The sequence below is a fragment of the Mesoplodon mirus genome, assembly GCF_964341445.2.
Source record: "Mesoplodon mirus genome assembly, chromosome: 1".
Taxonomy (NCBI): Eukaryota; Metazoa; Chordata; class Mammalia; order Artiodactyla; family Ziphiidae; genus Mesoplodon; species Mesoplodon mirus.
Window position 1 is genome coordinate 71,163,165 of NC_138976.1, and position 26,023 is coordinate 71,189,187.

At 37.9% G+C, this 26,023-nt stretch overlaps 2 protein-coding genes across 4 annotated transcripts in view; both read right to left on the reverse strand.

The window, feature by feature from the left end:
- The window catches only part of PDCD1LG2 (programmed cell death 1 ligand 2), a 115,741-nt gene extending 89,840 nt beyond the window's left edge, over positions 1–25,901 (reverse strand). The window contains exon 1 of the mRNA XM_082605881.1: positions 25,843–25,901. The gene's annotated coding sequence lies outside the window, so the exon portion shown is untranslated. The remainder of the gene's footprint in view (positions 1–25,842) is intronic.
- Positions 4,624–25,916, reverse strand: CD274 (CD274 molecule). Of its 3 annotated transcripts, XM_082605608.1 has the most exons (7): positions 25,843–25,916; positions 20,665–20,730; positions 19,431–19,772; positions 12,911–13,195; positions 10,759–10,866; positions 9,249–9,308; positions 4,624–8,186 (listed from the first exon to the last, which is right to left on the reverse strand). In XM_082605608.1, the coding sequence occupies exons 2-7, from the start codon at positions 20,714–20,716 to the stop codon at positions 8,164–8,166; spliced, it is 870 nt and encodes a 289-aa protein (XP_082461734.1). In that variant the 5' UTR covers positions 20,717–20,730; positions 25,843–25,916; the 3' UTR covers positions 4,624–8,163. The 3 variants fall into 3 exon arrangements, 2 of the variants coding, with proteins under 2 accessions (XP_082461734.1, XP_082461735.1); XR_014292023.1 differs by having other exon boundaries at positions 8,154–8,186; positions 9,249–10,866; XM_082605609.1 differs by lacking the exons at positions 4,624–8,186; positions 9,249–9,308; positions 10,759–10,866 and having other exon boundaries at positions 12,765–13,195.
- Positions 25,917–26,023: the final 107 nt, after the last annotated feature.

Genomic DNA, 26,023 nt, shown 5'->3' on the forward strand with positions numbered 1-26,023 from the left:
TGTCTTGTTAAAGGCTGGATGCTTGATCTTGGGGCAGACAGCCAAACTTCCTCACGGTGAAGCCAAGATAATGAAAGGGAAAGCCTATGGTTTGGGGATTTTGATAGTCACCGATAGCCCCCAAAATGCTGACCAAAGCTTTACTTTGTGGTTATGCAAAAACTTCACTTGTGCTAAACTCATTTCTCTGACTGGATAAATATAAGTTGGGATCATTCTTGCAAGCTTTCCCAAGGTTCAAATATTTTAGTTAGTTCTTATCTGTGGAAGCATATTTCATGTCTATGGCACTATAAACAATGGGTTGATTTGGCCTATTCATTCTTTTTTTGTTCTTAGTATTTATTTGGTTGCACTGGGCGGGATCCTTAGTTGTGACTTGTGGGCTCCTTAGTTGCGGCACATAGGCTCCTTAGTTGCAGCTCGCCGGCTCCTTAGTTGCGGCTTGCATCCTTTTTAGCTGCGGCATGCAGGCTCCTCAGTTGTGGCATGTGAACTCTTAGTTGCAGCATGCATGTGGGATCTAGTTCCCAGACCAGAGATCAAACTTGGGCCTCCTGCACTGGGAGCATGGAGTCTTAACCACTGTGCCACCAGGGAAGCCCCTGGCCTATTCGTTCTTTTATAACAGTTTCCTTTATTATCATGAGGATCCAAACCCATAGCTGCTTAATCAGAGCTCATAAATAAACTGATCATGCTTTCACGTACTAGAGGCTGTTCTGGGAGTGAGACCAGTGAAAAACAGGGAAAAATTAAATGAAAGAAAATAATTCAATACAGCTGGGCTCAAGTCCAGATTGAAATCCAGCGGTGGCTGAATTCAGTTGTTCAAACTCCCTCACCTCTGATGTTTGTATTTGGCCTTATACATTAATGAGAGTTATCATTTCCTTAAAAGTACATGGAGGTTCATGGAAGGCAAATAATTGAGCTCAGATTTTTTAAAATTATAATTTGTTTATTTGGAGTAGGTAATAATATGATTCAAAAGTCAAAACCAATAAAATTCTCCCACTATAAACCCATATGCCACCCCAAAGGCAAGCGGTTTTAACAGTTTCAGATGCATCTTTTCAGATATATATTTTTTGCATATACAAGGAAATATGTATCTATATTTTTTCCTTTCATAAGTGCAAAATTTGTATCTGAAAGGATGCATAGTGTACATAATATACAAATTAAGTGTACACAGTATACATACTACTTATTGTGAAAGTAAATGCTCATAGTATATGTGCTGTTGTATACCTAATTAATATAATTACAAAGTGTAGCATATTGTACTCTATCTTGGAGATCTGTTTCATGTCAGTACAGAAAAGAACTTCCTTATTTTTTGTTGTGGCTGTCTAATACAGTATTATGTTGTTTGGATGTGCCACCACATTTATTTAACCAGTTCCCTATTGATGGACATTTGGGTTGTTTCCAGTGTTTTGCTATTATAAATAAAGTTGCAATAAATATCCTTAGGCATATGCCATTTTGTACATATGAGAATATAGCTGTAGGGTAAATTTCTGCAAGTAAAATTTCTGGGTCATTTATAAGTTGATAAATATTGCCAAATTATCCTTTTCAGGGTTGTATCAAGTAAATGTAAGGGATCACAGATTTTCTTCCATTGTTAAATTTAACCTGTATGAAAAGAAACTGTTTTCCACACTGCTATTATCTGAATGTTTGTGCCCCACCTCCCAATTCACATGTTGAAATTCTAACCCCCAAAGATGAGGTTATTAGGATGAAGGAGCCATTGGGAGGTGCTTAGGTTATGAGGGTGGAGCTCTCATGAATGGGATTAGTGTTTTTATGAAAGAGACCCCACAGAGATCCCTTGCCCCTTACACCATGTGAAGACACAGCGAGAAAGTTCCAGCTGTGAACCAGGAAGAGGGTCTTGGCTGGAACACAACCACGTTGGCACCTTGATCTTGGACTTCCCGGTCTCCAGAAAGATGAGAAATAAATTGTTTATAAGTTACCAATCTGTGGTATTTTGTTATAGCAGCCCAAATGGACAAAGACATATACCATCAGAGTTAGGCATCTTCTCCACTCTCCAGGGTCCAAGTTGAATCAAGCTTCCTTGGTGAAGGCTTTCTAACCCTTACTATTTCCTCCCTCCTCTATTTCACAGCATTTGCTGTCCTCTCTTCTCACTGTCTTGAGACATTTTTTAAAAGTCTCATCTTCTCTAACACTTGATTTATTACTTAATTCTTCCTAAATTTATATATCATTTCCTCAGTTAGACTGTAAGCTCCATGATAGCATGAGCCACATTAAATATCTTTGACTCCCCTACAATGCCCTGTAAATGCCTGGCATGTAAAAGATGTCCAATGAGTTACCTGACCCACTGAGATGTTTGTAATGGAACTGTGGGAAATGGGAGTGGAATTGCAGGTTATAAAGTGGTACTTTCTAGGTTTCAGCTTTGGCATGGGCTTGGGGAGGAAAATTGACCCTCAGGCAACAAAGAGGGAGAGAAGAGGTGGAGGGACATACACAGAGAAAAATCAGATTAATATGTTGAGGTATGACACAATCCTGCCATAAAATCTTAATCTGGTAAACCATTTACTTCTTGAGAATTTTCCTGCCCCAAAATGTAGGCTCTGGAACACTGTCCTAACTCAGTTTTGCCACCATTGCAGTAATCCCCAGGGGTCTCAAAGTGTGAATATGAGAGTGTGTGATCCTTTGGCTGGTCTCCAGCCTAGAGATTATTGCAAGTTTAGAGACAGGGTGGATCTTCACCTCCCTTTACCTCCCCTTCAACCAGGATGCTGCTGCCTATTTCCTCAGGCCTATCCTTGTAGTGGGTAACTCTTCTTAACATTTTTGACCTCCCATCCCCCTCTGGATCATCCCCTGGTTTGCCACGTGGACTGAAAAGCTCTGATGAGGAATTAAATCCTGGGGTCATGGATGAGATTTCACTCCACACTCGAGGCTGCTGCCCATCTCCCCAGCTTGACTCTCTCCTTGGTGAGATTGTATTAGTCACTTCCATTTTCTACAAAAAGAGATCTCCTAGAGAGGTCACATTGACTGGAAGGAGGAGGTTGGGGATCTGTTTACTGATAATATTTCCTTGAATGGAAATGCATATTCAGAACTCCTGCCCCCCATGTTGCATCTTTATACTATAATATCTGCAGTCAGATCATAAATTGGTAGAAAATGGAGTCCAAATACAATAGATTCACAACAATAAGAAACTGAGAAGTGTATATATCTTAGCCAATGTTCCACAACTTACTCTCCTCCATTCAAGATTAATGTCATAGTCTTACATATATAACTTTTTTTTTTTTTTTTTGGCGGTACGCAGGCCTCTCACTGTTGTGGCCTCTCCCGTTGCAGAGCACAGGCTCCGGACGTGCAAGCTCAGCAGCCATGGCTCATGGGCCCAGCCGCTCCATGGCATGTGGGATCTTCCCAGACTGGGGCACGAACCCGTGTCGCCTGCATCGGCAGGCGGACTCTCAACCACTGCGCCACCAGGGAAGCCCCATATATAACATTTAAATGGCCATTTTATATTTTTCTGTTGAGGGAAAATATTTAAGTAAATAATCAGCAAGAATTATAATAAAAACTCTATTTAAAAAAAAAAAACCTTCCCAGGACTTCCCTGGTGGCACAGTGGATAAGACTTCATGCTCCCAGTGCAGGGGGCCCGGGTTCAATCCCTGGTCAGGGAACTAGATCCCACATGCATGCCACAACTAAGAGTTCACATGCCACAACTAAGGAGCTCTGGAACCGCAACTAAGGAGATCTATGTGCCACAACTAAGGAGCCCGCAAGCTGCAACTAAAGAGCTCGCCTGCCGCAACTAAGACCTGGTGCAAACAAACAAATAAATAAATAAATAAAAGCTTCCCATAATATCACTGTAATTATGCAGTTACTTATTTTCGCCTTTTTAATGCTCCAGTTTTCGTTAACTTTCCGGATTTGGTAGCTCCAGGTAAACATGGTGCACTTTTTTGGTACACTTCATCACCAGCCCATGATATTAAATGAGATAATGTGTGTAATCCCAGTGCCTGACATACAGTACATGCTCAATAAATGGTAATTATTATAATTATTAATGATAAAACCCCACCACTAACAATTGCTTCAGTTTGGTCAAACATTAACCTCTTTTAAAATATAAATAATTCTGGAAATATTTATATTATATAGGAGTAATTTGATTTGTAGTATTAATTCCCTTGAAACTTTGTGGGCCTGGAGTAGGAAAAAATTATAAAAATGGCATCTACCTTCACAAATTTGGTCAGGGATATCTACAGTGAAAAAGCTAATTTTGAATTCTAAGTTTTAAAATAGTAGTAATCTATAATTTTCTAAAATATTTAGATAAAAATATTTGGTCCACTTATGGCAGATAGTCACATGCTTGTAAAAGGGATTGGAGTAAAAGCTTAATGACAGCTTATGGTACATTCTCAAGCTAACTTTCCTACAGTATGGACCCTTCTAGTGTCACAAAATTCCATCCAGAACCATGACCACCAAAGCCAGCCAGGAAGATTGATCAGAAAGGTGAAATATACTGATGCCAACCATGCATTTTTATTGCTTTCATTGCCCAGCAGTGGCATAAACATTATACCATCATCATTTCTACAAAGATACTGATACTCTTTCTTTAGAACCATCTAGAATCTGACATATATTCTTAGAAATAGTCATCATTGTCTTTTGAGAGTGTCTGATTTAGAGAAATGATCAAAAGTCTCTTTAAAGCAAGCCTGATGACTAAGTAATTAAATTAGTTGACATTAAATCTTCTTACTGTCCCACCCTGAACCAGGCCTTAATCCTCAACTTGACTTCAATCTAGGTTTCTCACTTCCTTTTCAGAACCTGATGATTGAAATACATCCAGCTTCGTATGCGTGGGCTTGCATATCCATGTCTACTGATCTGAGAAGAGTACTCTCATAAAGGAAAGCCCCTTCATTTCCCTATAGTTCTCTTGAAGACCACTCCTCTCTCATCTCCCTTCCCTCAGATCTTCAATTTGGACAACATAATTTTGACTCTTTTCTTGGTATTGTCCTAAAGGAAGCTATCAAGTGAGAGAGGATGAAAATTTTCAATGCATTCTTTAAAAACTTCTTTTGATATTTTTTCATCACACAGGACGCAAGAGTATGCTGTGTAAACATAGAAGCTATGAAAAAAAGAACTAGGAAGGTAGCTGAAGATATTCCAAGTAACTGTCTCCATCAGGATGTTGAACTGGGAATGGTCTTACAAAACATGTAGAAAACAAGAAAATAGATGTGGGTGCACTGAAGAACAAAATAAATAAGAATATTTTATTAAATTAATGCAGGTGTAAACAGTGACAATCCACTGCAGAACTAGATATCATCTCTGCCTATATCATTTACAATGAAACACAAGACAAAGGGATAAAGTGCCTTACAAATCCCATACCACAAGAAGGCATTAAGATTTAGGAATGGAGTAAATAGACTTTACATCTTGCTGAACCAGAATCCTCACTTGTACTTCACACAGACAAAGGATACTGTCACTCAAACAAGGGATATTGTGCAAATGAACATGTACAAAAAGATAACAGGAAAAATTCTATTGGAGATTCTGTTTCTTCAGCCTTGACATGTGGCAAAGCAAAGAAGGTCTTCCTTATCAGTGATCCAGGTAAATGGCCAAGAGGGAAGAAATACTCTGGGACCTCCTGAGAGGGCATCTGAACTTTTGGAAAGCAATGTCTTAGGAGGCCTGTGTAGTGGTGAGAACTGGTGGGACTCAAGGGTTCAGGCACAGCTCACAGGCATCACAGGCCTTTTCTGGCACAGATGAAGGTCTAGGGTCAAGGTACTTGACTGGAATTTCCAAACAGAACATGTAATTTTGCAAGTGCAACATTGAATTCAAGTTTATACTCAAGAGAAAACAGAAAAAAACAAGTTCCAGACATGATTCTGTCATACAGACTTAGTAATAAAGTCGTCCTTTAGGGCCAGGTTGACCTCATGTACCCTGGAAAATCCATTTTGAGAAACACATTCTCTCTCTGAGAAACACAAAATAAACCAAATCCAAACACAGTCATAGAGCAAGTACTTGACAAATGCTGGTTGTCTAAATGTAGATGTAGTAACTCTTTAGTATGTACCATATCATATGAAAGATACTAAGAGACTATGGAAAAGATGACCTAGAAAAAACAAGACATAGTACCCAGCCTCTGGGAACTTCAAATTTGTTCTGTCTACTATCTAAGAAATAGTATATTAAATAAAAATAGCAAAGGGCACAGCAGACGCATAATGCATTACCACTTATGTGAAAGAGCAAAAACTAAAAATATACACACATTTTACAAACATTTCCACATATGTTCATAGAATATCTTTAGAAGACAAATAAACAAAAGACAAGTGTTGTTGCTTCTGGAAAGGGAAACTAGATGAGTAGGAGGATGGAATAGAGACTTTTTAATGTCTCCTACTGAACTTTTTGAATTTTGAATCATGAAAAAGTATGAATTCAAAATTCAATTGCATTTAAATAAAAAAGAAAACTGCTAGAAAATACTAGGTACTATATAAATAAACATCAAATTGCATGGCAAAGGCAAACAAATCAGGGGTAAATATAGTGATAGAAAAGGAATTCAAGAGCTGTTTTCCACAGTTTTAAAAAATCTGACATCTCATAAACTAAAATTGCTTTGATTATTAAAATGTTTAAGTATTTTCAACTGTCCAGGAACACACTGGCTGGCTACCCAGAGCGTCCCCTCCTTTGGCAGCATTTCTAGACTTTCCTCCTCATACAAGCATTCTCCTCGAACACGTTATACTATGATAATGCACCACGTTGTAGCAATACGTTTTCTTACTGCTGTCCCCATCATACTATGAGCTCCTCGAGGGGAAGTGCTTTATCTTGCTCACATCTGTATACTCTGCCTGGCACAGTGACTGACATGGTAGGGCGCTTCCTAAATGTTCACTGAATGAATGAATTTCTTAAAGTAAAACAGAGCCGTAAATTGTATTCTAAAAGGACAGTGGGTAAAAAAAAATTTTTTAATTAAAAAAATGTTAAAAAGAATGTGCATATGTGTATAACTGAGTTACTTTGCTGTACAGCAGAGATCGGCACAACATTGTAAATCAACTATACCTCAATTAAAATAAATAAATAGTAAAAGGACAGTGGGTGACGGTCTCAGAAATCTGAGGTCTGCTGTTTATTGTCTTGGGCAAGTTATTTTATCTCTGCTCCCTCAGCTGTGAAATGGGTAGAATAATAGTGCTTGCTACAACACAGCTGCTACAGGGATGAAATGAGATTATGTGTACACACAGTTGTAAAGCTGATACTTAAACATAACACATTTTGGTAATGTATCTTACTTTGAGGTCTGAGAATAAGATTATCCAAGTCAAAGTATCAATGGGTTAAATAAGGTAATATCCTATACAAACCAATGGTTTGTTCTCTATGGTCCCATGTGCCGATAGTTATAGAGGATATCAAGCAACTTACAAATACTATATTTTGCTGGACACACACAAGTCATCAAGCACTAAGTTTGGTCTGGTGACATAATTTTAACTTCTAATACAGCATATTTTCAAAAGAAATCACTCACAACCACACTCACATGACAAGACCCCACAGACTCAAAATAAATAAAAATAACTCATACTTAAGTACTGTTGCAACACTGGGACTCTCAATTACCCAGAAGACAAATCAACACTGAGTGAAGGCAAAGGGCACTTCTGCAGGAACTGACCATTAAATCAGGGAATCTCAACCTGTTTTCCTAGGATGAGTGACAGATAATTTGCATGGGGATTTATCATTCAGAAGTGTCCTTTCTCCTTTTCATATGCATTGATGAGTCTCCCAGTCATTTTGAAGTACCAAGGTTTCCTTCCAGGTTAAGGCTACCTTTTTTACTCCTTCTTCCTTTGTTCTCTTCTTCTTTCCCAGCTTCCATTTTCAGGGCTTGGGCCTTTTAAGTTCTACATCATCTGCAGCCCACTGGCCCATTGCATGCCTCTGGTCATACCTAGCCCTGACAAACTCAAACCACAGGCTCAGAATCCCTGCTTTAAGATCAGAAGTTTCAGTGTCGGGTTACGTCTCCTCAAATTGTGTATCTGGAGAGTGAAAATGAGAAACAAAAGTTATATTTGCTAGATGATATAATAAACTTGCAATAAGAGAAAGAAGCATATTATATTTATGTCCAATTCCCTTTACATGATAAAGTGTAACCAACCATCCTGGTTTGCCAGGAACTGTCCTGGTTGTGAAACTGAAAGACCCATGTTCTGAGAAAAACCTTAGTCCCGGGCAAACTGGGATGGTTTGTCACCCTAGGATGCTCCAAACAACACTCATTAATTAGCTTTACAACACAAATGAGCACTATGGACTACATAATGAAACATGCCTGAGCTTGTCCAAGGTAATTAGACTACTTTAAACTTGGGCTCATTGTGAAGTGTGGTTTCTAATTACATTAAAAAGAATTAGAAACCTTAATATAACTTTCCTCTTAGTTCAATCACCTGGGTGAGGTCTTTGTGGACTTCTACAAATGTAGACGTTTGTTGTGGAATGGATTTAAGTGAACAGGTTAAGAGTAAGGTTCTATAGTCAGGCTAGTGGGCCCCAACGCCTTATTTTTGCCAGATTTGTGTTCTTGGGCAATTTATATTATCTTCTTGACCCTCTGTTTTCTCTACTATAAAGTGGGAATAATCCTAGGATAATAAATAAATAAATCCTCTTTGATTTTGTGGAGGGAGGAGATTGAAGTACTGCACATGAAGCAGTACCCACAGTGCCTGATACACGTTTTATCTATCTTTCTATCTATCCATCCATCCATCTATCTATCACCCATCCACATAAATCACTTTGGTTCCCTATTGCAGGGAGATGTTAGGATGCAGAGCAATAGAAACCTAACAGAGAGAAGCCGCCTCCTTCTCCCACCTCCGCAAAGAGCCATCCCTCTACTCTCCTTTGCCATCCCTAAATCTCAGACTGTGGGAATAGTTCTTATATCAGAGTTGTGAGGCAAAGAGGAGCCGGCAGTTCCAACAGTCAGCATTCTGTAAAATGAGGGAAGATTATGGCTGATAGCCTTCTCCTTGTTCCTTAACTTTTTGTTTACTTTTCCTTCAACTTCTGATCCCTGCTAATATTCTTACCATTTTGCTGCCTTGAGTTCATATCTTGGGTGCCACATTTTTCCATATCCATCACTCTCACTTGAAGAAAAAAAGTTATTTTTATTTCCATACAACACAACTCTACATCCCACAAAGTGACTCAAGTTTAAATCCCAGGTTCCTATGAAACATTTTTAATCCCTTAGGAAACCTGGTAGACTTCCGTATTCCAGGAGTCCCAACCCCTGAAGTTAATTCAACAGTTTAGGACACATGCTTTTGTTCCTAAATTTTCTTCAGGAGTATATACTTATATTTTCCATTCTTCCCCCAGAGATGTACCATATTCTGAGACACTTTATTATAGACTAGTTTTCTAGTCCTTTCTAATGCCAACTAATTATTTTTCACATGGAAATGCAAGTTGGCCACAGCCACTTCCTTGGACAAATCAAAGCCATCTCAGGTCTTCCTATCACTGAAACTTGATCCTTATATTCTGGCTGTCTCAGTTCTGTTAAGTACTTGTTCATTACAAGAAGCTGACCTCCACTCCCTCAATTACACCATTTTCCCAGATCCACCCACCTCTTAAGGGGTTGTAGGGAATTTCTCAACAACTATTGGAATTCCCTTCCATTTTCCACTTCCCTATTTGTCATCAGATAACTCTATACACAGATCATCATCAGATCCTTTGGTGTACTTCTCAAAGTACTGGGGAAATGTTCGCTCTGAATCATCTTAAAATGAAAGGAAATTATTTGAATAGCCACGTTTTCCTGAATTTTAATTGCCCCCTTGGGTAAACAGAGAAATACACACATTAAAATTATTTTGAAATCTATATAACACCCTCAGCCAGAAATCTTGCAAACTACTCTATGGTAAAAGTATCACTGCTCTCCATAAAGAACTATTTTTATTATTTAAAGGTCCCAGAAACCAGCTCAATATAACAGTGCAACTAATGCTAGACAAATTCAACTGAAACCAACAGGCATTTAGCTTTTTCTCTTCTTTAAGTCTGTGGTTATTTGCATGACGGAAAGAAACTGTTTAACAGTTGGTCTTCTTCAACCTCCATACACAACCTTTCTCTCACCATCTTCACCCAGCAATCCTGCACAGCTTCACTATAATTGCTATCAAACAGTGGAGTGTCTTTGTGCTACCTTGCAGAGGCAAGTCAGGTTTGCTTGCAGCCATGATCCAATTCTCACTCCCTTGGAAATGTTACTACAAGTGTTCACTGCCGCCCTTCAATGAAGTGATACTGCAGAACAGTAACTAAAAACCTACTTTGCATAACTGAAAGTTGGCCCTGGAAGGGAAAGCTAATAGGAAACCATTTGATAAATCACTGTTTCCTGCTGGGGGCACCCCTAGCATTTTGGGTAGAAAAGCTCCCTGTTACATGCGACTGTCCTGCAGATTACAGGAGATTTAGCATCCCTGGCTTGGCCCACTAAGTGCCAGTGTGACAACAGTAGCACTCTCATACACTTCTCCTCAACCCCAATGGAGACTATTACAATAAAGGAAATACCATCTCTTTTTAGACAGAAGATGATTGTCAGGGTTACACTAAGGAACAACAGGAGAGCTCCCAGAATCACCAAGTGAGTCCTCTTTTTTGCTGGATCTGGATACGGTTCTGAAAAACAAAACAAAATAAAAAGAAACTGACTAAAGATAAAATCTTCTTTGGAAGGGGCCAAGAGAATAATCATCTTTGAAGCTTAATTTAGGATAGTATTAGGTTAATTTTCTTAAATACTATAAGTTCCTTTCCAGTGAGTGGCTGGAATGGTGAGATACCTCAGATGTGAAAATGGGAGCAGCATGGAAAAGTGGAAGCAGCCCAAGCTTTGGACAGATGAACCTGGGGTTAAGTTCTGCTGCCACTCACTAGTTTTGAGATCTCCAGTAAGTCCTTTAACCAGCCTAAAAAATGGAAATGATCATGAAATTTTTGTGAGGCTAATGTTTATAAAGTGCTTTTCACAGGGAGTGGCAACTCAATATTATATGGTAGCTTTGATTATTTCACTTCCTGCATTCCTTAATATAAAAGGTAGCAGCCTACTGCACATGGCAAAGATGGAACATGAAGGCCAACTGGCATTGTCAAAGAGCTCCTGCTTCCCCATATCTGTGACCACGATTGGGACCATTGTTTGCTATCTTTTCTTTCTCCACAGTGTGAACATCTTGGGACATCTAATCATTGGCACCTCTCACCAACCTGTCTCCAGTCCCATGCAGGAAGAAAAGGGATCTTACGGCACATGATGCTCAGAGACTGCTAACTCCCACCTCCCACCATTAGCCATGATCCATGACTACCTAGTTCAAGCTTTAAAGCTGTAGTCAGCTTTTCTCTAGTAGCTTGCAGTTTACAAAGCCTGTTAATAACTTTATGAATTAGGTGTGCCGTTTTTTATTTTTTAAATCCCCAGGTTACAGATGAGGAAACAGATTTTGAGCAGTTAGGTGAGTTAACCCTAGGTTTTCCCACAAGTAAGTTATCATAAAATAGCTTTTAAATGGCAGGAACCTATTATACTAATGCAGCTCCTACCAAAGTGATTCACACCCCAGTAAGAGCATCTCTTTAATTTTCTAAACTTCCTTTGTTCTTTTTGTTCATAGGACCACCCTGGATTGTCTTTTCCTATTGTTTACCTTTTCTATTCAATTTTTTATTTGTTTTCTCTGAAGTACCTAAGCTTTACTGTCAACATCTAGTGGGGGAGAGAGTGGTGAGAAGTGCCTCTGAGAAGCAGACAATATAAACCTCTGGGTTTATATTGGGTTGGCCAAAAAGTTCACTCGCTTTTAAGTAAAAATAAAAGACACATTTTTCATTTTCACGAAGAACTTCATTGAACAATGTATTCACTAACCGAACGAACTTTTTGGCCAAGCCAATATTAACATCATGCTCTCAAGGCTCACTTTCTCTAAAGGTCTGAGCCTCTCACCAGACTGTATCCTGCCTTACCCACTTCTATAGGAGAGTGAGATAAAAATAAAATAGTTGATTCTGCGCAAAAAAGAGTCTCAAATTATTTTCATACACCATAGCTTGTGTATTCCTATGATGGTGTTGCCCAATAGGTTATAACTATATAAGAAAAATGAAACACACAGAAGAAGTCGAGTTGCTTGCCCAGGGACACACAGCCTTATATCTTACACACTAAGCAGACTACCTTGGAGAAGGCAGATGGGGAGGAAGGATCTCTCCCATTTGAAATAAGATAGGAAAGTACATTCCATTTGTTTCCTGCCACAGAAACCCTGGAAAGAAGGAAACAGCTCTGATGTGCTCAGATTTGGATTCCTGAAACTTGGACTGAGTTGAGTCTTCCTCTCAGGTGCTGCCCTAGATCCCCCAGCCACAAGAGCATGTCCTACATAAAATGAGATTGCCTGTTTTATTATCTACTTCCTGGAGAGGGTTAACTGAGTCCCCAATGCCTGGCACATACCGCATATTCAATAAATATTTGCTGAATGTTTATTAAGTAGCAATATGACTTGGATGAATGGAGGTGAGGAAGTAGGATGCATTTTGTAAATACAGTGTTATTCATTCATTCAACAAACAATGAAAGCTTGCAATGAGCAGGCATCAGGCTAGGTACCAAGGGACAGTACTAGGCACATTTTAATTGAGACATTCATAATATTACCTGGGATGACCAACTCAGCTGTACTGTTTTCCTCATGACCTAATCTCCGAAAAATGCAGTAGAAAATCTCGTTAGCTGTTGTGTTGATTCTTAGTGTGCTGGTCACATTGAAAAGCTTCTCCTCCCTCTTGGAACTGGTGATGGTGGTTTTGCCATTCAGGACTTGGTGGTCACTGCTTGTCCAGATGACTTCAGCCTCAGGGTAACCCTCAGCCTGACACGTTAGTTCATGTTCAGAGGTGACTGGATCCACAGAAATTGTCTGGTTGATTTTGCGGTATGGAGCTAGGTCATGAGCAAAAAGAAGGCATGGCTTTCACTTAGCACAGAAATAGACATGTGGCTTGGTCTTGCCTACCTTAGAAAGAACACCTATTCAGGTTGTTCTCAGAGAAATAAGCTTAATGTTCAGATGTTTCAGCAGTGGGGAATGCCTGGTAGTTCTGCCTCAACTCTTCCACTCATACTTGGGCCAAGTTTGGGCTTAAAGGAACAACTACCTTGCTATAAAAAACATATTGTTATTTTTATTGAGCTCAAAGTATTGATAAATGTATAGAATAATTAAAAGAGAATTGTCATCTTTAAACCAGTAGTCTTTCTATCTAAATATAAAATATGTTTGTCCATTTACTCGTCTTTATATGTTTCGCAGTAAAGTTTTACAGTTTTTACAAAGGGCCAAATTCTTAAATTTATTATCTCTTTGTTGATGTAAACCTGTCTTTATAAACATGAACATCTCCAGCTGTTCAGTACTGTTTTTCTTAGACTTTATTTAATAAACAGAAAATCTCATTTTGATGGGCCATTCACTTTTCCAATTTTAGGTAAATGATCAGAAATTAGGTATGAAAATAGTATCACGTCATTGTAAAAGTTGATACGTGCTCCTGCATGATAATTTTTAAAGTTTAAATGCATTTAAAAAAATTTTACAATAGTTTTAGATTTACAGAAAAGTGCAAAGATAGTACAGAGTGCCCACATACCTCTCTCCCAGTTTCCCCTATTGTTACCATCTTACATTACCACTGTTCTTTCATCCTAACTAAGGAACCAACATTAGTACAGTACTATTAACTAAACTTTATACTTTGTTCCATTTCACTAGTTTTTCCTAATGTCCTTTTTCTGTTCTAGGATCTCATCTAGAATACCATATTATGATACTTACTTTTTAAACTTTTATGCTGGTTATTTTAATAAATCATTTAATTATACTCAAGGAAGAAACTTTGATTAAATTTTAGATCATAAGTTTGGGACCCTTTTAGGATTAAGTTACCAGATGTACTAAATATTCTAGTAGATTATTTAGTGCATTTACAATGCCTAAGATCTTTTTCATGTTTATTCATGATAAGTATGTTAACATGTTATTATTCTGTTGGCATAATTTTTATTTTACTCCTAATATTTTAGTGTAACCACTAATGGTCCACCTAGAGCCTTAATTCTCCATTCCTTTACTAAAGACACAACAATGGCTTTGTGATATGATATATTCACAGAGATTTAATACAATACAGCCAGGATCAAACAAAACTGAAATAATGATATTATGTTCAATGAAAACATTGGAAATCAACATAATTACAATTTCAAAACATATAAATAATGGTTCTCATGAGTATTTGAATCCTCAACCTTTATCTATTATATTTAAGCATTCTTTTAAAAAGGAATCCACTGATTATACCTCATGAAATAATATTACCATAACAGGTTCTAATTCATATAGCACATAGCTTGATTTTTGGACAATTAAAATTCCAAGCCTAAAATCAGAGTTAATAGTAAACTTTAAGGGTAAAATGTTTGCTTTTTTACCCTTTGATTATTATTTTTAATGGAATAAGAATAAAGGAGAATGTTGTTTCATGCCTGGGCATATGTATAAATGTACTGTACCCTTAAGGGCCCAACAAATTAGCAGATTCATTCTACTCACTGATTAAACATCCATTTCATTAGTCTCTCAAGTGGAGCACATGTATTTGGGTTTAAGAAGAAAATATTAGAACCTCCACTTATATGTATTTTTATCATAATAATTAAGAAATAATCTAAGCTTAATAAGATTTACTGATGACACTGGGCCTCACTTTGTCTTAAAGGAATAGGGGAGTTTTATAACACCTAAGGGAGGACAGTGACTTGTTTGGGATTATTATAGATATTCAGGTTCTCTCATATAATTTTTTAAAAAATATTTATTTATTTAGCTGTGTCAGGTCTTAGTTGTGGCATGCGGGATCTAGTTCCCTGACCAGGGATCGAACCTGGGCCCCCTGTGTTGGGAGTGCGGAGTCTTAGCCACTGGACCACAGGGAAGTCCCTCTCACCTAATTTTAACTAAACTAACCTGCTTACAAAATGAACAACTAATTAAAAGGTTTCCCACAAAGAAACTGAGGATTGAAGATATTACCAATAATTCAAGCAAAAACCGAAAGGAAATGGCAAGAGTGATACTTCTTACCATGACTTTATGAAGTAAAACAACAAGTACCTAATTGAATCTGACAAGGCATTGGTTAAAAAATCTTAGGATTGTCAAGACCATCCATTTTTGTTAATGATAAATTTCACCTAAGATATATTATGCCTTGAAATATTAGCTAATTATAGTGAAGCATCATAATTAGTAAGACATTGAAAATATTGTTTATTAAATTTTCATTTCATCTTTTTAAAATTTCTATTTTTGTACATTTATAGAATGTGCAATGTATTAGGTTGAACCATATGAAATTGGTGGTATTCAATGTCTTTTGCCTTTAAAAATGTCAATTTCTGATGATACAACATATATTAGCACAAGTATATTCTTTATAAACACACACATACATATATTAGTTTAACATGTTTTACTGATGGGGTAGGTAATCGAAAACATTTGCAGACTCCTGGTTTACTAGATCTATAGTACACATGTTCTAATGCAACTATTACATCCAGACAACGAAAAGCTAACAGTAGTTTTGAAGTCACTATGCAACTCAGGGCTTCCCCGGTGGCGCAGTGGTTGAGAGTCCGCTTGCCAATGCAGGGGACACGGGTTCGTGCCCCGGTCTGGGAAGATCCCACATGCCGCGGAGCGGCTGGGCCCGTGAGCCATGGCCGCTGAGCTTGCGCGTCCAGAGCCTGTGCTCCGCAACGGGAGAGGCCACAACAGTGAGAGGCCCGTGTACCGCAAAAAAAAAAAAAAAAAAAAAAAAAAAAAAAAAATATATATATATATATATATATATATATATATATATATATATATATACACACACATACAACTCAATACACACTTTGGAGGTACAAATACAGGAAATAAACCTGGTTGTTAAGGGCACAGACTTCAGAGCCAGATTGCTTGAGTTTAGAACCTGGTTTCATCACTTAATAGTTTAATGAACTTGGCAAATTACTTAATTTCTTTGGAGCTCAGTTTGCTCATCCATGAAATGAGAAGAATAACACCACATATTACTGACTCTTAAGATGTCACCTACTGAAAGACACACTCAGATTTCAGAGATAGTAAAAATCTTAGACATGATAAAGCTCCTACTCCACAGAGTCGTTTGAGGATTAAATGAGATAATATAGGCAAAGTGCTTAGGATAGGGCCGGCACATAAGTACTATATAAGTGTTAATTACTACTGCTAGAGCTGCTCTTCCTCTTCTTACTACTATCAAAGTGCACTCATGTGGTATTCTTTAGAAAGTATTGACAGTTCCTGATGAACAGCCTTGGAAATAAATTTTCATATATCCAAACCTGTTCATGTTTCAAATTTTTTAGGCTTATCCTATTTGAGGAAATATGCCATTCACTCATTCATTCAACATATATATTTTTGTGGGTTCTTATCACACTACTACTCTTATATGCCAAGTCCTAGGGATACAGTAATAAATAAAACAGATGAAATCTCTGCCTTTGTGGACTATATATTCTAGAAGAAGGAGAGAGATAATAAACAAAATATGTAGGTACATTTATATGATATGTTACATGATATATTAGATGGGGATTTAATAATGCTACAGGGAAAACTTAAACAGGGCTGGTTGGTGAATTTGGAGGAGAGATGGAATGATAGCAGTTAATCCTTGGTCCATATGAACAAATTAGCTTTATCAGGATAACTATACATACTTTGTTCTTTCAGTGCCTCATCCCATTTAAGTTCTTGAAAGTAGAAATGGGCACTTCATTTTCCCTGCTATTAGATTCAGTGTTTAAGGAAAAATAACACTTTCAACTGAAAGTCAGATGCGTGAGAGTCTGGTATTTAAACAAACATGAAAGGTGCAATAACACCAAAGTGATAACAATTGAGTTAATCTAAAACTAAACTCTTTCAAATTTCAGTTTTGAAATGCTTCACCTTTAAAATCCCATGGTGAGTAAACTCCCTATGGGGAAGCTGTGTTACCACATGTTTGCAGTGATGGGAAGCGAAGCCCGACAGCGTTACTGTGAAATCGTTTGCATATGGAGGTGACTCAGGAGTTCTACTTTCCTGGGTTGTAAAGCTCATGCAAGCTGGCCACCACACTTCTTTGGTGACACTGCCTCAGCGCAATTGAAGCTTGGTAGCTGACTTGCTTTCAGTGCAGCTCAACTTGACCTCCAAGACCACTATGTGCAAATGACAACTAGATGGACTGGGACTAGGATGCCAAATTAGTAATTTATAGTACAAAATGGAATGGTCAAACAAATCACATCCTCAAATCTGGTTGGTCATCTGCTTTCCTCCATCAAGGACCCCTCCTTGGAAAAACCATCAGTGCCAAAAGATTTCCCATTGTGTCAAACCAGAGCAAAGGAAATCGCAAATCCACAAGGGACATTACAGAGCCCAGATAACCTGGAAGAACACCCTTCTTCATTACAGGGACAGCTTTTCCACTCTCTGCATACTCCCTACAGACTGATGAGAGACTTCTTCTGGAAGCAGAGACATATACTCTATACTTCCTTCTAACCGACTGCCAGGCTTATGCTCTTCCTCCCCACCCTAGATCCAGCAATGCTGGCTGTTCATGGAGCTAAGTCTTGATAATTTCTTTAATGCCTTGAAACATAGTATGCCTGATATTTGCTGATGGACTGAAGAAAAGTTAAAAATCCCAACTTGGGATCCCATCAGCTTGCTTTCATGAATATCTGTTATGGAGAAGCATATGGTAAGATACAATTAAATTAAATCTACCTCACAAGGCAAGTGACATTTTGACAACAGTAGCATTAACTGAGCCAGAATCAGAGACCCAGCAATGTACCATAAAACAGATGCATTTCTAATTCCTATATAATTTTGATTTTGACTTTATAATGATTAGTTACCCCTTTATGATAAGTGTAAACTTTTTTCTATTTATATTCCTGACATTCAGATTGATGGTACTTAGGTCAGGAATAGAAACACCAAGGGATGATGATTTAATTCTAGTCACATATTAAAAGGTCACCATGTAAACAAAAGAAGCAAGCAGATAATCTCAAAACTATGACTAGAGATGGCAGATTTCAGCTTAATATCAGAAAGTAATTACAATAGGCTATAGAAGGGAGGTCCAAATGACAGGGGTATCATTGTAGGATGTGAGTAGAAGATCCTTTCGGGGGATTTCTGTTCTTTGGTGTTTGGATTAGCTGCTCTTGCCTGGGATCCTTTCAGCTCTCAATTTTATGAATCTTAACAGTGAAAGCAGAGGTGGTCAGCTAAGGTGTTTTCCTTTACTGAGCTAGAAGCAACCCAAAACTTTGAACCCAGGTGACCTGATGTCATATTTATAGGTCAGTACCCAGGAATTTGACACAGTTCCTCTTCAACACTCCAAGATAAAAATGGTACACATTTTTAAGATGAATGTATGCCTAGTGAGCATAGTTTATACTGTCTCTGAGGAAGAATAGTTTATTCAATACTTGACATGATTATTTTTTGCCTTCATAGATTGACTTCAAGTCTTTTTGAATGTGAACCTTATAATGGGGTTTGTCTTTAATATATTTATTTGGATTTGACGTAGAGAGGTTCAAAGAAAAAATGCTGGCAGACCTCATAAAATTAAGAAATAGGTATTGAATTTAAAAATTCTTGGAGGGACACACAAATAGTGACTATTATCCTTGCATGCCATGGAAGATAGTGGTGAAGGGAGGAGAGACACTTTTGTGGTTCATTTATTCTCTTCCACAGCATCCGAGTTATTTGCAAGAATATATATATATATAACTTTTATAATAATAAAAGAGTGAAGATTAGGAATTTATTTTTAGGAAAACTGAACGTGTTGTGAAACATGACTGCCACATTTGGCTCTGGATCTCCAGGGACTATCAAATAGGATGTGCTCAAGCAATGCTCATTGGATGAGTATGTGAATGAATGAATGAACAGACGGCTGCTGTGGAAAGTGAGGCTGGACTTCCAAGACTGAAAAGTTCTCAACACTGAGACATGGTTTTAATAAAGGCTGTGTCTATCTATAATAGATCTTACCATTGACTTTCAAAGTAATCCGCTTGTAGTCAGCACCGCCATAGCTGATCAAGCAGCAGTAAATCCCTGCATCCTGCAATTTCACATCTGTTATCTGAAGTGCGGCCTTTCCCAAGGAGAGCTGATTCTTCAACAGCAGGGCCCTCTGGTTGTAGCTACTGTGCTGAACATTCAGGTCTTCCTCCCCATTCACAAACTGAATAATTTTCTTATCCTCCATTTCCCAGTAAACAACTAATGCCAACAGGTTTAATTGCTTGTCTACTGGAAATCTGCATTCCAATGTCACATTGCTGCCATACTCTACCACATACAGGTCCTTGGGAACTGTGATAGTAAATGCTGAAAAGAAAGATGACCAATCTTTAGAAGACGGAAAATTCCTCAAAAAATTTATAGAATGAGTGCAGGGTTTATAAAAGCTTTATATGCTCACTTATGTGATAATTACATTTAAGGACTTACTTCCCTGAAATACATATTTTATCCAGTGAGCTTGAGACATGTTTTAGGATGTGTATCTCATTCCTGAGTTAAAATAATAAAATTAGCTAAACAAGTTGTAGTCCCAAAATTCATAAACATACACTACTGTAGAAATATTATATGGTAATGGGGTACTTATAACCAGGGATACTTTGTTTCATGTGGACATCCCCAGAATGTCCTTTGACTCGACACTCATTGCCTTTTGCATGGTCTAAATCATAGATTCCAATAGTCCTCTCTACATACTGCCCGAAACTCTTAATCAGTTGTCTGGCCAGAGGTAGATGAGTACAGAGATTTAGGGAGGGTCTCAGGCTGATGCCAGTACTGTGTTACCCTGACACTGCATGTACACTGTAATTCTTCCTTAGAATATACTCACTGGGAAAAGCAGGTCATAGAGCAAGGTGGATAGAATGATCCTGCCCTTGTTTAAAACAAGCATATAAAAGTATACACATAGGCCATTTCCTCAGATATTTTAAGTAATTACCCTTGGGAAATGGATAATGGATAATGAGTAATGGATAAATGGATATGGGTTAATTTTGTTTCTTTAGATGTGTCCATACTCCCTATATCTTTGTCCAGTGAAATAGGTTTATGAAATATGTTTATGAATTATAATGAAGGAAAAATAGAATGTCTTCTCTACAAAAATTATACCTATTTTATTATTTCAGTTTTTATCTTACAGTTAAAATATTTAAATTATAGAACCTAATGAAAGGATTTGGTGTCTTACCTTTCAGCAAACAACAGTAAGCCATGAATGTAAAGATACTATATATCCTCATCTTTCTGGAATGACCTAATTATGGAAAACACAAAAAGAAAACTGCTTTACTCAATAATTGAATACCCAGACATTATGGGACTTGGCAGTTTTAATTGAAATTGGCTTTTGATAACCAGACAATGACTGATTTGTAAGTGCTGAAATACAGCAGGGAATTTAGAAGTTCAATACCTTCACTTAATATCCCACAGCCACATAAAGCTAAATGAAAAAAAAAAAAGGTACTACGATGAGAATTCTAATTATAAGGCCTGGAAAAAAACTTCTACACTCAAAGGAAACCAAGAAGAAAATATGGCACCCAAATCCTCTCAAATACTTCTTGTTTTTTTCCTGCAGTGTAACATATCTAGAAATCCAAGCCTGCCCTATACAAAATTTCAAAGGAAGGAGAATCTGACTTCCATTATCTCCCACTTTTCAATGCCTTTTCCCCCTTAGCAGCTGAATACTTTCATCCTACCCTTTAACTATTCAAGCCTTCCACATTATTATCCCAACCACGCCAGTTCTCCCCCAGGTTCCATCCTTCTAAAATCTCCTCTTTCGTCCTTTGCTTATCCCAAATTATAAATTCCATTCCCTCAATAAACTGATTCCACTAGTAGTAGGGGGAGTGAGAAGGAGAAACAGTTGGATTCAACCACATCACATTAAGATGTGACTCACTCACAGCCCTCTTTCAGGGGTATCTGCCTAGATTCTACACTTCATTGTGTCATCCTGCTTGAAATTCTACCAATTCTTTGATTCAGCAAACATTGATTGAGTAGTTTTTCTGTGCCAGGCACTAATTTAGGCATTAGGGATACAGCAGTGAACAGGAAAGAAAAGTCACTCTCCTCTAGGAGCATATATTCCAGTAGATGAGTAAATAGAGAAGATCTGTTCTATAGTTCAGCAAATCTGTTTATTTATTAACGTATTTTCTCTCTCATGTAATACATATATTTACATTTTGAGAAGAAAGCCAGTTTTCTGCCTTAGGGTCTCTTCGACCTTTGTATACATACAAAAACTCACAACTGATCAATTAATCAATGTTACACATATGTAAGGCAGAAGATTTATGTCATGTATATATAAATAGCTCCTAAAAATCAATAAGAAAAGTACACACAACCCAACAGGAAAATGAGCCAAAGGTTCTAATATACAGTTCAGAGAATAAGAAATACAAATGATATCTAAACATAGGAAATGATGCTCAATTTTACCAATAAAGAAAAAATAATAGTTTAAGACATGAGACACCATTTTTCACTTATTAGCTTGATCAAAATTATAAGGTTTCCTAATATTTAGCATTTCTGAGGATATGAACAAATGGGTTTCCTTACCCACTAATGGTAGGAATGTGAAGTTGTATAACCTTTTTTGGAAGGGCAATTTGGTAATCTCCATTAAAATCTTAAAGGTATATGTCACATTAGCTTTCATTTCCTCTCTGAGAAATATATCTTACAAAAACAAAAACACATGCATGTAACAATAGACGCCAAAGGATTAGCATTGCTAATACCAGCCCCAAACTGGGAATACCCTAGATAGCCTAAATGGTTAAATAAATTTTGGTATGTCCATCTAATGTAATACCATTAAGGAAAGAATACATGTAGATGTATTGACTTTGTAAAGATGTAGAAAGTAAGTTGCAGAACAGTATATGTAGCAGAAATCCAGTTTTGTTTAAAAAAGAAATAATCCGTGTGTGTATATTTAGACATGGAAATTTACAGAAAAATCCATACCAAGATGCTGACAGTGATTATATCTAGGAACAAAATTAAAGGAAGAATAGTCAGGTATTTATCTCTTTATGGTTTTCAAAAGGAAAAAAGGATGGGAGAAAAAGAAGAAAAGGGAGATGAGATTGTGAATGACTTCTTTGGTATTTTCCTGTGTCCAGATTTTCAAACCAATGAATATGTTTTACTTTTATTAGAAAATAATAAAAACAAAATTTAATGAACCATTTCATCTTGCCAAGCTGCAGAGAGTTTGGCAGACAGAGTAGTATAATGGAAAGAACCCCAGAACCCCAAACATCAGAGTTGAGGTAGAATAATGGCATGTGTTTATTTTTCTGTTTTTCTTCATTATTAAAATAACATTACTACAATATGGCAAATAAGAAAAGAAGGGGAAAGTCACCCACTATTCCATCACTTAACCCAGGGAGCATTTGGTAATGCCTGGAAACATCTTTAGTTGTCAAAATGGGGTGGAGAGAGGGTTGCTACTATCTAGTGAGTAGAGGCCAGGGATGCTGCTAAACCTCCTACAATGCACAGGACGGCCCCCACAGCAAAGAACTATCTGTCCCAAAATGTCAACAGTGCCAAGGCTGAGAAACCTTGCAACCACTGTGAGCATTTCAGTATACATTTTTGTTCCAGTCTTTTCCCCGTGAAGCTTTTAAGAACAATTATACACATAACACCCATTTTTTCATTTAATATTTTGAGAAATAATTTCCATTTTACTGCATGATATTTATAAGTATCTTGTTTAGTGGTCCCGTAATGTTTAGTTTCCCTGTTGTTAGGTAAGGATTGTTTCCAGTTTTAAAAATATAAGTATTTGTGTATTCAGCAAATATTTGTTAAGTGTCTACTGTGTACCAGGTCCCAGGCTAGACCCTGAGGACAGATTTTCCTCAAGCAGAACTGTTGATCAAGGACAAAGAACATTTTCCTGGTTCTTGATACATGTGGATAATTGGTGCCAGTTACATTGGGTCTTCACCTAGCACTTGGTTTTGTTTAAAATATATATTTTTTCTAATTTAATTACAAAGTACAACTTGAAGTTTGTTGATTTTTTAGTTCTTTTGTGAATTATCTGATCATTTTCTGGCCTGTTTATCTTACTGGTTTCTTATCAACCTGTATGAATCCTTCATGTTCATATAGATATACACATACAAAAACGGTAAAATAAAACAAACCATCATCATCCTCTTGCTAGTGTTAGGTGCATAATTCTTATTTCAATCCTTTCTGTCTGCCCTATACATGGGAAACAGGGATGACAGCCAGAACTGTGAGAACACAAAGGTTGCTGAAATGAGGCTGCAGCAGCTATCTGCCTATCCTTTACTTGGGCCAGAGCTGATTATACCACAATTATAAAATACTAATGTGATATAATAAACACAAATACATTTATCGGGCAGAAGAAAACTTAACATGCACCTAACTCCAAGCAAAGAACTACTGAATAAAACAGAGGGGCATTAAATCCACTCATGGATTTCAACTAACTTTTCCAATGTTTATGGCATACCCTGGTGGAGTTCCTATCCTTTAATGAATTTAGTTGAAAATTTTAGAAGTAATAAAAGTTTACTGGAAGGTGATGGATTAGATCTGATATTTACCTAATTCCTCCTTATACCTCCTCTTCCAAGGCTCCATTCCCTTGGAGTGCAGTTGTTGTTAGTGGAGGGAAGATAGGTAGGTAGATAGATAGATAGATAGGGACCATGTAAATAGACATGGTCTTTGACCTCTAAACTCCACATTAGGGCAGTTGGTCTGAGAACACTGACATCTTCTTCAGGGAAGAAACTCTGACAGTATATCTGAATTCCCAGACAAGAACTGAGACATTCAAAGAGCAAGGAAAACGTGAACTAGGGAAGAAGCGATGGTTCATTCAGGATGGGGAAGCAGGTTTGTCCCTGGGGGAACCCGGTGTAACACTATGGAGCTGATTCTACTTCTCTAGCTTGCTAAGGTAGGATGGGTAGGACGAAAAGACAGGGAAAAGAACTCAAGCTTTCTTTCTCAAAAGTATAAGCAAGGAGTGTCTTGATACCTGTTAGTTCAGGGTTTCCTTTGATTGTTACCTGATGTATATGTACTATGATTTGATTTTTAAAAATTCCTGGAGTTTGAAAATGTGTCTCCAAGTAAGCTGAAAACCTACCCGATTAACAGATCGAGTTGATCTATTAAAACTCTATGAAATACAAAACTCTCTTTAACTCGACTAAACCCTGTGTCCATTCTCCTTCCCCTCAGTCACACTGAGATATTCTTGTACATTTCCCAGCTGTGGTTCAATTCCCAATAGTATTTCTGTGGCTTCCTTTAAGACCACACTCTAACTATTGTCCTGTAACCTCTGCCTACTCTACCTCACTGAAAAAAAGGTAATTTTTTCTTTAGAGTATCACAGTTCTTAAAAACTGCTGGGCAACTGTCGATGTGAACTGGTACAACCTTTCTGGAAGGCAATTTTCAATTTGTATCAAAAGGCTGTTAAAACATTCAGACTTTGATTAAGTAGTTATACTTGTAAGAGTTAATCTGAAAGAAATAATCAGCAATGTCCCAGATATTTATATGCAATGATGTTCAGTGAATGGCTAAAATAGTGAACCACTGTAAATAATCTTTATGTCCAGCATGGGAGATTAATTTTGTTTGGTTATCCAGCACCATGGAATGTAGCCATTAAAAAAAATCACATTTTTAGAAAGCAATTTAATCCATAGAAAATCAGCCACATTAGGTGCACAAAACAAGGTGGAACAATGATACATGAAGACTCCCTGTGTTGTAAGACAAACCCAGACTGAACTTTGACATAGGCTAAGCTCAATGTGGCTAAGAAATGTTTAACATTTTTTTCCTTAGGCTCCTCTTTTCCGCCTTCAGGACTCCTTTAGTCCTCAAAGCAGATAGAGCAAAGAACTCGGGCTCTGGTATCCTGGCTCTTACAGCAGGAAGGGACCTTAAGAGATGCTGCAGGTGTGATGACTTACCCAGATCAGACTGCTAGTGAGCAGCTAAAGGTGGACTAGGACCCAGGTGTCCCGACCTCCAACCCAGGAATTTCCCTCTAGACCCGGTTACCCACCTCAGGACCACATTCGTGAACGCGCAGGAACATATATATGCTTACAAGATAAGCAAAACTGAATCCCCCTAGCTAAAGGCTAAACTTGTTACTTGTTCTTATTAACCTTAATCGGCTCTACTGCACCCAAACCATCACGCTTTCCCTTTCCCTTCTCCGCTCTCCATCCCAAAGAAAGGGTCTGTTGACGTTCCGTTTTAAAGTGCCCAGCGAGATGGCCAAAGATGCTGGCCAGTGAGCGAGAACGCTCCCTACCTGCGGGCGGGAGACTCTCGGCTGGCGGGGAGGCTTCGGCACTGCACCCGGGACTGCGAGGACCACCCGCGGCGGCCCGCAGCTAAAGAGCTATAGCGTGGATGAGTTCTCCGCCCACCCCTGCCAGACAGACCCGCCCCCGGGTCAGCACCCCACGCCCCCGACTGGATTTTCTTACGCT